This window comes from Octodon degus, unplaced genomic scaffold (assembly GCF_000260255.1).
Source record: "Octodon degus isolate 3935 unplaced genomic scaffold, OctDeg1.0 scaffold00178, whole genome shotgun sequence".
Taxonomy (NCBI): Eukaryota; Metazoa; Chordata; class Mammalia; order Rodentia; family Octodontidae; genus Octodon; species Octodon degus.
Window position 1 is genome coordinate 3,563,983 of NW_004524754.1, and position 13,601 is coordinate 3,577,583.

Genomic DNA, 13,601 nt, shown 5'->3' on the forward strand with positions numbered 1-13,601 from the left:
AAAAAAAAAAACTATATCTAGGAACAAATGTCACAAGAATTGTGAAATTTACATGAAATATATAAAGACCTAAGGATTGGAGTTGTTATGGATTGTATTTAGATGTTTCTCAAAAGCTTTTTTTTTCTTTTTGGCAGAACCGGGGATTGGTGGAACCAGGGATTGAACTCAGGCCCTTGCACTTGCCAGGGAAGCCCTTATTCCACTGAGCCATCTCCCCAGGCCCCCCTTCAAAAGCTTCATACACTCATAAATGGGCTTTCTGGAGCTGCCTGGATTAAGGTGTGTGATAACCAAATTAATTTAGCATTGTTCTGGATGTGAATAACACAAGCCCCACCTTGGATGTGGGTGGCACCAATCAAGAGGCTTATAGCCTGGATGAGATATAAAGAGAAAGATGGAATGAAGAAAGGAAGGAAGGCTTTGCTGCCACGGCCTGCGATGCCATGGACAGCTTCTCCTCTGCCAGGCCACTCTGCCTTGGAGCCAGCTGACTACGGACTGAAATCTCCACAAACTGAGCTGAAATGATCCTTTTTTCCTTTAACTCATGGATGTTGGCTAGTTTGTCCCAGCAACAACTAAAATGGGGTGTAGCTCAGTGATAGGGTGCACGAGCCCTGGCTTCAGTTCTCAGCACAAAACAGAAAAATGATCTAACTGCATGAAGAGATGTGTTCCTGAATAAGAATTCACTATTTTGAAAAAAATTGAAGAAAATTAGGAGTGGGAATTTTTTTTAATGAAAGAGCAAATAGGTCACATAGTTTTAATATTTATGTTATGACAGCGTGGAATAGTATAGGAATAAGCAGATAATAGAATATACAATATTCAGAAACAGACCTAATTGTGTGTGTGTATGCAAATTTAGCTTTGCGATCACTGTTGCCACTCCAAAGTAATGATGGAAAGAATTCTTCAATAAATGATATTAAAGCAACTGGCTAATCATTTGGCAAAATTTCTATAATCTCTTACCAAACAATTTCATTTCTAAGAATTCCAAAGAGGTTAATGGATAAATATAAAAACAGTATCTGTACAACAATAACGTTAAGGTAGGAGGATCACAAGTTGGAGCCTAGCAATTTAGTAATTTAGTAAGACCCTGGCAAAAAATGTGAAGAAAAAGGACTGGATATATAGCTCAGTGGGTTCAAGCTCCAGCACTGAGAGAGAAAAGTAAAAAGGGTTATTTTAGCACTTTTTGGAATTGTATAAAATTGAAGACCACTTAAATTTGTCATAGCAATTATATCAAATGTGTGTGCATGTAGTATACATACAAAACATGAAATGCCAATAGTGTACTTTAAAATAATAGAGACACTACCACTGAGCTACAGCCCCAGCTCTTTTTTAATATTTCATTTTGTGTCAGGTTTTGCTTAGTGTTAAATTGGGCTCAAATTTGCAATACTGCTTCTGCTTCCTAGAGGGCAAGATTATAAGTGTGAACCACCAGGCCAGGATCCTTTTTTAAATTTGGAGATGTGGTCTCAGGTAAGTTGCCCAGGCAGGACTCCCTTATGAAGCTTCTGCATCAGTCTCCCTAGATAATGACACCACGTATGTGAGCCACTGTGCCAGATTTCCATACTGTTGAAGGACAGTCACATCGTATGAAATAAAAATAATCAAGTTTTAGATCTGTAGGTTTTTCTTTTTTTGGTACTGTGGAACCCAGAGCTTTTGTGCTGAGATACTTCCCTATCCCATTTTAAAGTTGTTTTCTATTTTGAGACAGGTTCTCATTAAATTGGTAACTTGCCTGGGCTGGACTTGCACTTGTGATCCTCCTGCTCAGTTTCCCAGAGTGCTGCAATTATAAGCATGCACTACCATGTCCGGCTGCTTTGAGAACATTTTTTTAAAAAAATGTGTGGAGATTACGAAAGTTCTCAAGAATTATGCAATAGGTGCTTTCATTTTCATTTCCTATGCACAGCTACTACTTTTGTTTCTCTAAGACTGTACCACCCTCTTTGCCGTCTTTACCCAGGTAACTGCAGTTTTAAATATCTTGGGAAGGCTTTTAAGGAACTTCAGGTAACTTGGTGTACTAGCTACGAGAGGCAATTGCATTTTTATTCTTTTGTAGCAGGGATCGAACTCGGGATCTTGTACTTGCCAGGCTAGCGCTTATGCACAGCTTATGCCTCTCACAATGCATCTTTTAATTTCACTTATTTACTCCTTGCTTTCTTCTCTAGATTTTAAAGCCCATGAGAGCAGGCTTCGTGATCACTTGGGACCCCAGCAATGTCTGGGCATTAAAAATCAATTATTTAACATTGATTATGCTAAATACTACGCTAGTTGCTTTCGATAATCTTACCACGCCTTTAGGTACACATACTATCATTTTCATTTTGAGATGAAATGAAACCTGTCCCAAATGTCACAGATCCATGTAGAGTAGTTCCCTAGGTATCTGTCTCCCGCCCACTGCACTCACTATAAATATCGGTTCAATCGTTAAGAAATACAACCAGTCGCAGCTGAGAACCCCTCGGTAAGGTGCAGCGATGTAAACAGTCCCGAGGCTGGAAGTTTAAATCCTTTCAACTCTGCGGCTGCCCAGGTGTTAGGAAGCCCCGCCTACACGGCTGAGGGCGGAAGCCCGGAAAGGAGCGAGGGGGAGGGGCGAGTTCCGAGGGCGGGGCGGGGTCAGCGCTGATTGGCTGGCTTCGGGCGGAAGTCGGGTGGTTTGGTGGTCTGAAGACGCTAGCTTGTGACCGGGAGGGGGAGAAGGAAGGGCTCGGTGAAGGGTTTCTCTCCGTCCTCTCGGGCTTGGGGAGCTCACAAAAAACCAATATTCCGGCCCCGCGGCTAGCCTCTTTCCCCAGGCTCTTTCTGCTTGATTTCGTCATCGTTATGTGGGAAGCGAATCCGGTGAGTAGCCGGCGGGATGGGGCGGGGCGGGTGGGCGGAGTTGGGAGGGGCGGGAGGGGTTCCCGGGAACAGCTCCGGGTGTCCGCTTCTAGTTGGTTGGTTGCGTTCCGCGTGCCTGCAGGCCCTGGCGCCTGTGGGCAGTTTGCAGCCTGTGCTCTTGAGCTGTCGCGGTGTCTTGATTTGGATTTAACGCTTCGTTGCTTTTCCAGTTTATTACTTCTGGTGATTTACTCACGTACCTTCACACCGATTTGTTTTCTTTTAAACTTTGTGTTTTGCTTTCCAATGGAAGTTTCTGGCCTTCAAACCTGTTATCCCTCTCCCTTTGCCTCCAGTTCCAGCCTGTGCCACCCGATTAAAGCGAAGGGATGCGGACTCCGCCCCGTGCCGTGAGCGGACCTCTGGAACCAGCTAGTACCCCTTTTCCGTCTTGGTGCACAGCCCCCGAAAACTTGAAGGATCGGCTGTGTGTTCTGAGCCTTTAGCGGTGAAATTCCTAAGATGTTTTCTTTCAGCGGCTAGACCACTGGCCCTGAGCATGCCGGCTGCTAATCTGTCTCTCCTTGTGTAGAGCCGATATTTGCGTTATGTCAGCATGTATATTTGTCTGCTTCAGTTTTATGCATTCATTTATTTAAAATGCAGCCCTCTGCGCCAAGAGCATTCCATTCCTCTGTAACGGTTGAAATTCGCTAGTCATGTGGCAAATGGACCCTACAGGAATTGACTCGAAAAATGACAGTCCCATTTCGACAAATTTCTGGGCGCAGTACGTGAAACTATCCCATATGTTGCGATAATTGGCTAAATTTAATTACTCAGTGTCCATACTTGAAATAATTCATTTGCTGTAAATCAGTACTCACTCCCCTTCATGTTTCTGGACTATCTTTCCAGATAAGTAAGTTTCTCATGAAATTTTGTTTGTTATTTAGTAGATCCCTGCTTATTGATCTACATTTGGTAGTAATTGCACATTGTGTTTTTTTCATCTTACTCCAAAATAGCAGTATCATCAGTGAGTTGTTTTGGCTTTGGCTCGTATGTGTAAAATTGTCATCAGCTCATATCAGAGAAAATAAATTGCTTATATTTGTTTTTAGCAAAAATAGGATTATATGAATGTATTCTGCTTATATTTGCTTATATATTCAGTTTCACTTGGATCAACAATCTTTATATCTAAATGTCTGTCTCTGGGTGCCTTTATGTATATGTATGTATGTATATGCTTATACATACATATATACTTATGTATATATATGTTTGATTTTATTAGCAGTCTTATTATTTCTCCATAACAAACTCTTTGGTCATCCATGTATACGTCTTGTTCAAGGTCATACATTTTAAATCATTTTCTTGTAAGCTATACTTTTAACTATAGGTGTACTATACTTTTAACTATAAAGAAATCATGGTGCATACTAAATATTTGTTGAATTGTCAGTGGTGATTGGATTAATACTGTACTAGACAGGTTCATGGTTTGCTTGCCATTCATTCTTCTGCACCGCAGTTTGCTGTTGACTTATATGCATGTTTATAAAAAGTATCCAGGCATTAATGAATGTCTTGTGTATTTCATTTGTCATGTTGTCCTGCTTTGTAAGGAGTACCCAGTTTTAAAATTGCCCTAATGGTTTTCCTTAGTTTCAGCAGAGCAGGCCAACTTTTAACAGTGAACTTGGGTGTATAATCTCACATACTTTTACCCTATCCCATCTTCGTATGGCATAATGCCACTGCTTTATTTACCTACTGATAATGCTTTTTTCCTGTCATTTTGTAAATATTGTCAAGAAACAGTGTAGTTGTTATTTCTTTCGTTCAGCTTTTAAAAGTACTCTACTTGTGGGTTTCTGTAGTTCTTTGTTAGGCTTTTTTTTTTTTATAGGAGAGTCGTCTGGAGAGTCTGTCTAGTGGTGCTAGAATACAAATTAATTTTAATACTACCGTAAGCAATAATACAGTTGATATGATATTTTAAAAATTAGTAAAACCATCCACAGTATCTTATACAGACAAATGCGGATGACTTTGGCATCACTGACCGATGTAAATCTCACTTCACTATTTCTTTACACAGAATGGGGTAAATTCTGTTTTATGAAGGAAGACCATTCTTAGCTGCTTAATTGAAGAACTTTCTCTAGTTTTTCTTTGTATGCTTTTGGTAGAATCTGTGACTTGCAGATGTATGTTCTGTTGCTTCTGTTACAAACATACTTCCATACTGTTTCCATCCCACAAATGTTTGACCTTTGCCATGACCTTACTCAAGCAGCCTCCTGTTGGATGTGAAAAGTCCCCAGGAAATGGATTGAATGGAAAATCCTTAACTTGAAGCAGCAGTTCCTTGGGGGAAAAACCCGAAAACCATATAACCAAGGAGTGATACACAGATTTCATCTTTGTTCATTTTTTAATTTTTTTTGACAGACATGAAGTATGTGATGATTTTGTTCATACCTTTCACTGTCCAGGAACTTTAGGGTAAAGCAAAAGGATCATGCAAGGCAGGTCAGATTGACAGTTATCAGGAGAGAGCTGGGCATTTCTGTCTACTGAGGAGGGAGCCCTGACTAACATCTCCTAGTGAAGAGAATGGCGCAGTCTATAGGGGTCACCATTAACTCCAAAACTGCACTCTGTCCTACTTTTCTCAGTCTGTTTGTCATTGTCTTATCTCTCTTGCTAGAATTATATTGGACAGGAGGAAGTTTTATTTTTTTTCTGTTATACTGATGAGGGCATCTGTAAAATGACAAACATGTATCTGCTCCAGAGCACAAGCTGTCTATTGCATTAGTAATGCTTTATAGAAAGTGCAAACTTCTTCCAAGATCCTTTTCCGTTTATTAACTACTACTCTTAGACTAACCAGATGAGTTAGCTAAAGGAGAAGAAAATTATTTTTCAAGATCATGTTGTAGTTAAGCAGCATAACTGTATTAACACCAAAGTCTTCTTTCCACTCCATTGTGACTTTGCTGGTACACTGGTAACATTTGTATATTGGTGCCATACCTTGTCAGCAAAGCCACTTTTTTCTCTGTTGTTGTATACTGATTATTTTTGGTACTGGGGATCAAACTCGGGACCTTGCACTTCCCAGGCAGGCACTTATGCCACTGAGCTGTCTCCCCAATCCTCTCTGTTATTTTATTTCACAACTGCTTCTCAATTTTCTTAGAGCTATGGTTCTATCTCCTTTGTCTCTCAAGTTGTTTGAAAGAAAAGGCTTACAGCTTTTGTCATTCTACCTATAACTTGGCTTTAGTCCAGCTCATCCTTAACATTTTACTTGCTCACCGGGAACCTGTGAATCACAACAGTCTATTTATTGTCAGTGCTCTGCTATTAGAGGTTTTCCCCATGTACTTTCTTTTGTGGTATCTTTGAAACTGTACTCCTTTGGGTTTCTTCTATGATTTATCCTTAAATTATAATCCTGATTGTATTGCACTGTCCCTCTTCTATGGCTGAAATGCTCTACCTTTAATCTTTTTCTCACAGTACATCCTTTTTTATGATTGCTAATATTCCAAAATGTTACTGCAGTGATTATACCTGCCAAGTGTGGATCTTTATCCTGTCCCGTCCTGAGCTGGATGGTAGACAACTGCTGCTAGTCTCTCTGATAATGCAGACTTTATATGTATAAACCAGACTCACTTGGTTATTAACTCGTTTCATTCTGCAGATAATTAGTATCTACACATGTAAAATAAACACCAGACTAAACAAGAGGGAGGGAGAATACAAACATGGATCAGAGCCTACCCTGTAGGAACTTGTAATATAACAGAAAGTGATGTCTGAGGGTATTGTGGGGACTAGTAGGTTACATTTGAGCCTTACATTGAGGTCTTTAAAATGTGTAAGTGATCAAATGGGAAGGTTGAAGGAAGCAAATAACCAAAGGTCATAAAAGGGAAAGAGAACGACAGGTTAATTTTGGACTAAGGAGTGTAGTGGAGAAAGCATGTATCTGATAATTAAAACCTCAGTGTGAGCATCTGCTGAGAGTGCAGGTGGAGTGCTAACTAACATTTTGGAATTCCCCTCTGAGTCTGATGGTATGTTTTGCAGATATTCACAGGCTGGGGTGAGAATAGAGGTAGGATCTATTTCTGGAAATGAAAATTCTATAGAGAGCATAGTATATGTGAAGATGTGTTCCTGACACTGTAATTTATTACCTAGGGCCAATATACGATCAGAGATTCATTTACTGACATCTTTATTTTCTTGGCTTTATTTTTAATCATTCTAACAGTGATTTTCTAAGCTTCAAGTATGAGCCATATCCATCAGAGCCTCCAAACAGTCAAACTAAACAGGACACACAAACCCCTCAGTAGGAGAGTAAGATGTTAATAGCGTAGAGTGCCCACACAGAAACAAAGTAGAGTGGGTTTAGACCAGTGCTGAAGTAAGCTATGCCTGCACTTAGATTATCTAATAATACTGTTACATGGGGATTGTTAAATCATTATCATCAAGTTTAGTGCTTGTACTAAGGATCATAACTTGGTGACCTTTTTTTTTTTTGGTGACCTTTTTGAATAAGAGCATATCGGGCTTTAAATCTTTTTAACTTTCTGGCTCTTAAAACACACACTCTTTGCAGCTTAACTTATGGGATATGCTGTAAGTAGAATAGCATATAGGATATGCTGTGAGTAGAAAAACACTTGGAAGAAAATCACAGGGAGCCAAAAATTATGGAAGGATTCCTAAGCTACAAAGTAAGTATGACTTGTATGAGGCAGCCTGGTGTACATTTTCCTAGTGATGCAACATATGAAAAACTGTAGAGAAGTAGTGTGTCTATCCCCAGTATTTCCATATATGCGTACATGACAGACCCAGTGCAAGGCCAAGAAATTAAGTTGTTATTTTCATTATCAGAGGGGATAATGAAATCTCAGATGTTTGTAACACAGATCTGAAGGAATAGGATGGCTCACATGGCCTAAAACACTAAAGCGCAAATTGAGGTCTTTGGCTTCTGCAGCTCACCCTTTAAAAGTCAAACCTATTGAAAGAACATCCGATGGCACACCTTCAGTTTTGAGCACTAGTTGTGAGTCTGTTGGTGCCAAGTCCCAGGTTTGATAAAAGATAGATTGGGCCCAGCTGCTAAGGGTTTGCAGTATGGCACAGACAAGCAGATGTTACACAAATAATTATACAATAAATTTAACTCTAATTGTGGTGAAAGGAAGGAAAAGAGTAGAGTGACAATGTAGAAAGAGTTCAAAGGGGGCAAGGGAATTCATAGGGAGAGGGTGTGGTCAGAGGACCATGTATGCATATATGGAAAGTCACAGTGCAACACAATATCTACAAATAATATGATTTAACAATAGGGGGAAGAGGAGGATTTACTAGTAGGAATTTAGAGATGCTTGCCCTGTGAAAGTAATGTTTACAGAGATCTCAGGGACTGATCAAAAGGTAACCATGCAAAGTTTGCATGGAAGGTGGGGAGGGCTGTTCACACATCAGAAATAGTGTTAGCAAAGACCCCAAGACCAACAAGAGTTTAGTGTTTAAGAAATAAGAGAAGTCCATGTGACCAGAGCATAATAAACAGGTGACAAGTCCAACATGGAAGAACTGGGCCCCATGTGGCTCTGTGGCACATGGCCAAGATTCTGAACACTATGGTGAAGGAAAATTAAACAGCTGTTTTGCCTTAGGATAAGGAAATTATTTTGTATTACAGGGGATGGTTTGGAAAATTGGGGAGAGGGAACAATGTAATCATAAGGTTCTTAAAAAGAAGTGATGTTGCCATAGAAAAATGGTCAAAGAGAGTGTTGTTGGTTTAGAGATAAAGGAGCTAAAAAAAAGCCAAGGTGGTAGGTAACTCTTAGATATTTGAAGATTTGTGAAGCTTTAAGCTGTTAAATGTGTGATAATTTTGTATAGCAGCAATAGAAAACTAATATAGAGGAGTGCCATTAGGCTGTAGGATGGACCAGGGTATAGAGGGAGGTGCTTTGACCCAGTGGGTGGTAGCAGGAGAAAGAAGTACATCCGTTTAAGCTGCATTTTGGATGAAGAAGGGCAGGAAGGAGATCTTTTCATCAAGATGAGGGAGAGTGGGATGGGAAAGATAGATGGAAGGTACAAAGATTTTGAATCCAGTAGATTTATTGTAATATTCTGGCTTGTATATGATCTCATTTTGTCCTGTAAAGCTTCTGATCTTAAAGATTTAGCTCTCAGGAGGACACTGTTGGGAAGTATTAAAATGTTTTTAGAGGTGGGGCCTAATAAGAGGTCTTTAAGTTATCAGAAGTATGAATTCATTCTCATGTGACCCCTTGAGTTCTCTCTGGAGAGTAATTATGAGCAGAGGAATGTGGGCCTTTTGTCCTTCTTGTTCCTGGTTGGGGATGCCACTTTTGTTTGCCCCCACCATTGCCATCTGCCATCTACCATTGGTGAGGAGACCCTTGACAGAAGTGAGTTGTAGCGGCTGTACCACTGAACTTCCAATACTGTGAGCTTTTTCTTTATAGTAGCCTTTGTGTGCTATTTTGTTATGTAACAAAAAGCTAACTAATATGTGTGCCTCTGAGGCATCAAATAGTAAAATCAGTGAGAGGAGGCAATTTGATAGGCAGGTGAACAGAAAATGGGCTAGACCAGAAATTGAAATTTGCTATTTAGCATCTATGGATCAACTTTAAAATCATGAAAGTATTCTGGGATGATAAGATCCTGGGAAAATGTTTTTAAAACTTTCAGCGCCCATGCAGACAACTGGCTTTAAGTAATAAAGCAGTATTTTAAAAATTCATCTTTTAAAAAATTTTTGAATATTTAATAGAAAAGGGAGGTGTTTTTTTATTTTTTGCATCCTCTGACAAGTGCCTGTGTCTAACTTTCTTATAGGTAACCTGGATATGATTTAGAACCCAGACACTTTGCATTATTTGTTTCTCCTTCCCCCCTTTCCTCTCCCTTGTCCATCTCTTTCCCTTGCCTCCTCTCTCCCTCCGCTTTCTTGAGTATGCACCACTATACCAGATACACACTGTATTTCTACAATTGTCAAGATTTGCAGAGCCGGTGAGATAGCTCAGTGGTCTAAAGCGCCTGCTTAGGCAAGCTTAGGCAGGCACAGGGGACCGCAGTTCAATCCCCAGCACCACATGACATGCCAGCCCCACACTCAGGGCAGGCTGAGCTGGGAAAAGAAAAGAAAAAGAAAAAAAGATTTGCAAATTGTGTTTTTTGGCTCTGTGAGAGGTCTGGGACTATCAAGATCAAACACAGATTAAGAAATTCTATAGGACATAGGTCAGTTGTGACTCAGTAATCAGCAAATCACAGATACCAGTCTCTGTCTATGTTTGTCTTATTCATGAAAAAGTCCAAGAGTTGTCACAGAATTGGTCAAGGCATCTTGTGAAGATACAGGGGGAAAGTTTGCTTTAACTTATATGTGTGGGGACCAGTGAGATAGCTCAGTGGACTAAAGCACCTGCTTAGGCAAGTGTGGGGACTGTGGTTCGATCCCCAGCACCGCATGACACGCTAGTCCTGCCCCCAGGGTGGGCAGAGCCGGCCACAAAAGTAAATTTTATATGTGATATTTGTGTTATTAGAATATGTTAAAAGCAGTGTGAATGCATGTTATTTACCCTGCATGGTTCTTCCATATGGTAATGGTAGCTACTATTAAAATATTGTCAAAAAATAAAAGTAAAATATTGTCAACTTTTATATTTCATAGAGCCAAAAATAAATATTGATGTTTAAAAATTTTTTTAAAGACAGTGAAAATTAGAATTAAAAAAATGATGTGAAAAAATGATAATGTGATACAGAATTTCACCTAACAAAATAATATGAATTTCACAGTGTTTGTTGTAATACATAGTATTATCTTCCAGCCAGTTATTCATATTACCAGATATATGCATATAAAATTGGAAGAATAAAAAGAAAGAAATGCGTAAGAAATTTAGAAGAGAAAAAGTACAATTGAAAAAAGGAGACAAAACTAAAGCATTAACTGCTTCTTTCCATAGACCAGCAGAAATGCATAGTACATTGTTCAAATCTTCCTGCTTACATACTTAGATAAATCTCTTTCCCCCACTCCTCCTGTCCTTCTCCTCAACTCAATAACTCGTTCCTTTTGAATAAGTTCATTCCCTCTTCCAGTATCGATTGTACACTTCAGATTACATTTTTTTCTTTCAGTGTAGATATTGATTCTTGAAGGAAGGCATGGTTTTTTTTTGTGTTTTTTTTTTTAATTTCATGAGTCTTGCTTTTTCTTCTGCTTCATTCACTATCTGCACTTTATACTGTGAGTGAGACTTAGAGACCACTTCAGTTAACTAGTAAAACAGGCAGGAGGTGCGAAACATCTGTCAGGGAAGATGCACAATGATGCCTGCAAATATCACAGCAGTGAGTCTGAAACATTGGTTCAGATAGAAGTGAGGACCTTAAATTTTTATTGGTAGGTTTTCCCTATTTTCAGATGATACATAAAATTACCTGTTGTATTTCTTGCTCTTGTCTTTGTATTAGTTAACTATTGTGTCCATGATAAAAATCTTTACTTTTAGATGTATATGTTTTTCATTGTAATCTTAGTCTTAAATTTATGATAAGGTAAGCATGTGTGTGGAATATGTAAGTATTGTCTATAATTTGAAAAATTACGAACACATCCACTAGTTTGCCAATTTCTTTATCCAAACACCTGTTCTTCATTAACAAGTATTATGTTGCTGTAAGAAGAATCTGAATTAGAAAATCTAAGTTAAAATCCATTGTTAAACATTACAGTTCAAAAATAAACTTTGATTTGATAGAAAAAAGAAATTATAGGAATATTTCTCCCTGAAGACTATTTCCATCAGCTGTCATGTTGATAAGCTAGAAATACTAAATTATAGGTACAAATGTTTCAACCACCCTAAATGCTAAGATTGCAGCAAATAGATTGTTGGGTCATTTTTTCACTATTTCAGTTTCTGGAAAGTGTTTTATCACATTTTATTACAAGATTAGAATATGTTTTTTTCTCCATAATTTTATTGAGAAACAAATAGCAGACAGTTTCAAATCAAATTGGTAGCACAGTTTCAATAATTAACACATTGCATACTCTCTTCCTAGTGGTTATTAGCTGTACAAGATGCAGACATGATATCCTATTTACTAACACTATTAGAACAAATCCCTCTATTCATTAAGAGAATGTAACTATATAACTATCGTAACCACTTTGAATACACAGATACAAAATGGACATTCATCTGTATACCCTTTTTTGTTAAGTTCCATTATTTGAATATTATAGGTGTATAAATTCAGCAAAATATTCTAAAAGAGTCCAGTAGTCCATAATAGTATTGGGTCTTCTGCTTGACTGGCAATGTCAGAAAATGTTGATCTGAGTCCCCTACAGCTCAACATAACACCATGGCTGTATTTCTTGCGCTTTGTTTTCATACTTTTCTGCTGGATGGTTAAGACTGAGATAAAGCAGGACCTGTGTAACAAGAATTGTAGCTTTTGGATCTGATAAGGTCAGTCAAATCCCCTCAGGATTTATCCTGAGACCTTGTACCTCAGATTGTAGACCCTTTGTCCGTGTCAGCCATGTAGATGAGTCATGGCCAGTACTTAACCAGTTTGCTCTCTGTGAAAGCCAGAGAGAATGTTTTCTCTCCATGTGACTCTCCTTAGGCACACTCTACATCATCAATCACTTTCCTCTATGGCCCCATAATCTCCTTGATCAGAAAATTTGGGACACAACTGAGTTACATGACGTTACAGTACAAGTTCTCATATGTCCTGAGTCTTAATTGACCTTGGAAGGCTAGGGTCAAAATGTTGGCTTTCCTTGTGGCCCTCCTTTTTCTCTAATTTTTGTCTGCAAACTTAGGTTGTTAACCCTCCAGAAGAGAAGCTTATTGTTATTACCATACAACCTAAGCTGTTAAACTTAACCTCACTATCTGAATATCAAACATTTTAGGCATAACATGCAACAGGTTTTTTTTTTTTCATCAAGCATTGATATGTTAAACTTTAAGTCCCTACAGAATATGATGAAAAAACATTTAAAAAATTAAAATATATTTTAAAAATAGGCATGAAGAGTTATATAATTCTTATGTCTACACATAAGTCCAGAAATCTAACCATATACAACCTTGTAGCAGGACAGTCCTGCAACATTCCTTTTGCTGTCTCTTGCCTTCATTCACCACTCCCTTTTGAACAGTCGTCTACCTGAGAGACAGCATGGTGAATATGTTCTTTATATATACGTAAACAGTAATCAGTCTCTGTGATAAATAAAGAAACCATACGGTTGTGGGAAGGAATTATCATTCAGTAGTAGGGCCAACTGCATCATAGTTTGGTTACTTTGAAAAATATGATATTTTATTCTCAGCATTGAAAATTAGGATATAGCAGAGTAAAGTGCCTGCTTAGTCAGACACAGGGACCGCGGGTTCGATCCCTGGTGTGCCATGTCTTCCCCACGCCCCCCCCATGCGCGCACACACTGAGACACCAATTGAGACTGGGCATGGTGGTGCGCACCAGTAATCCCAGCATTTGGGAAGCTAAAAACAAGAGGACCACTGAGCCCCGCCCCCCAGTGGGCTGAGCTGGCGCCACACACACACAGACACACA

General features: G+C 39.0%; 1 protein-coding gene across 7 annotated transcripts in view; it reads left to right on the plus strand.

The window, feature by feature from the left end:
* Positions 1-1,936: 1,936 nt before the first annotated feature.
* Positions 1,937-13,601, plus strand: part of Parp11 (poly(ADP-ribose) polymerase family member 11) — a 66,814-nt gene continuing 55,149 nt past the window's right edge. For 2 of the 7 annotated variants that reach the window (XM_023703726.1, XM_023703721.1), the window contains exon 1: positions 2,706-2,901. Coding sequence is in view for 1 of the 7 variants with exons in the window: in XM_023703721.1 (XP_023559489.1) it covers positions 2,884-2,901 (18 nt within the window). In the remaining 6 variants the exon portion in view is untranslated. Of the gene's footprint in view, positions 2,009-2,705; positions 2,902-3,021; positions 3,124-3,236; positions 3,803-13,601 lie in introns of those variants that run through there. The other 5 variants (XM_023703722.1, XM_023703723.1, XM_023703724.1 and 2 more) reach the window with 5 other exon arrangements.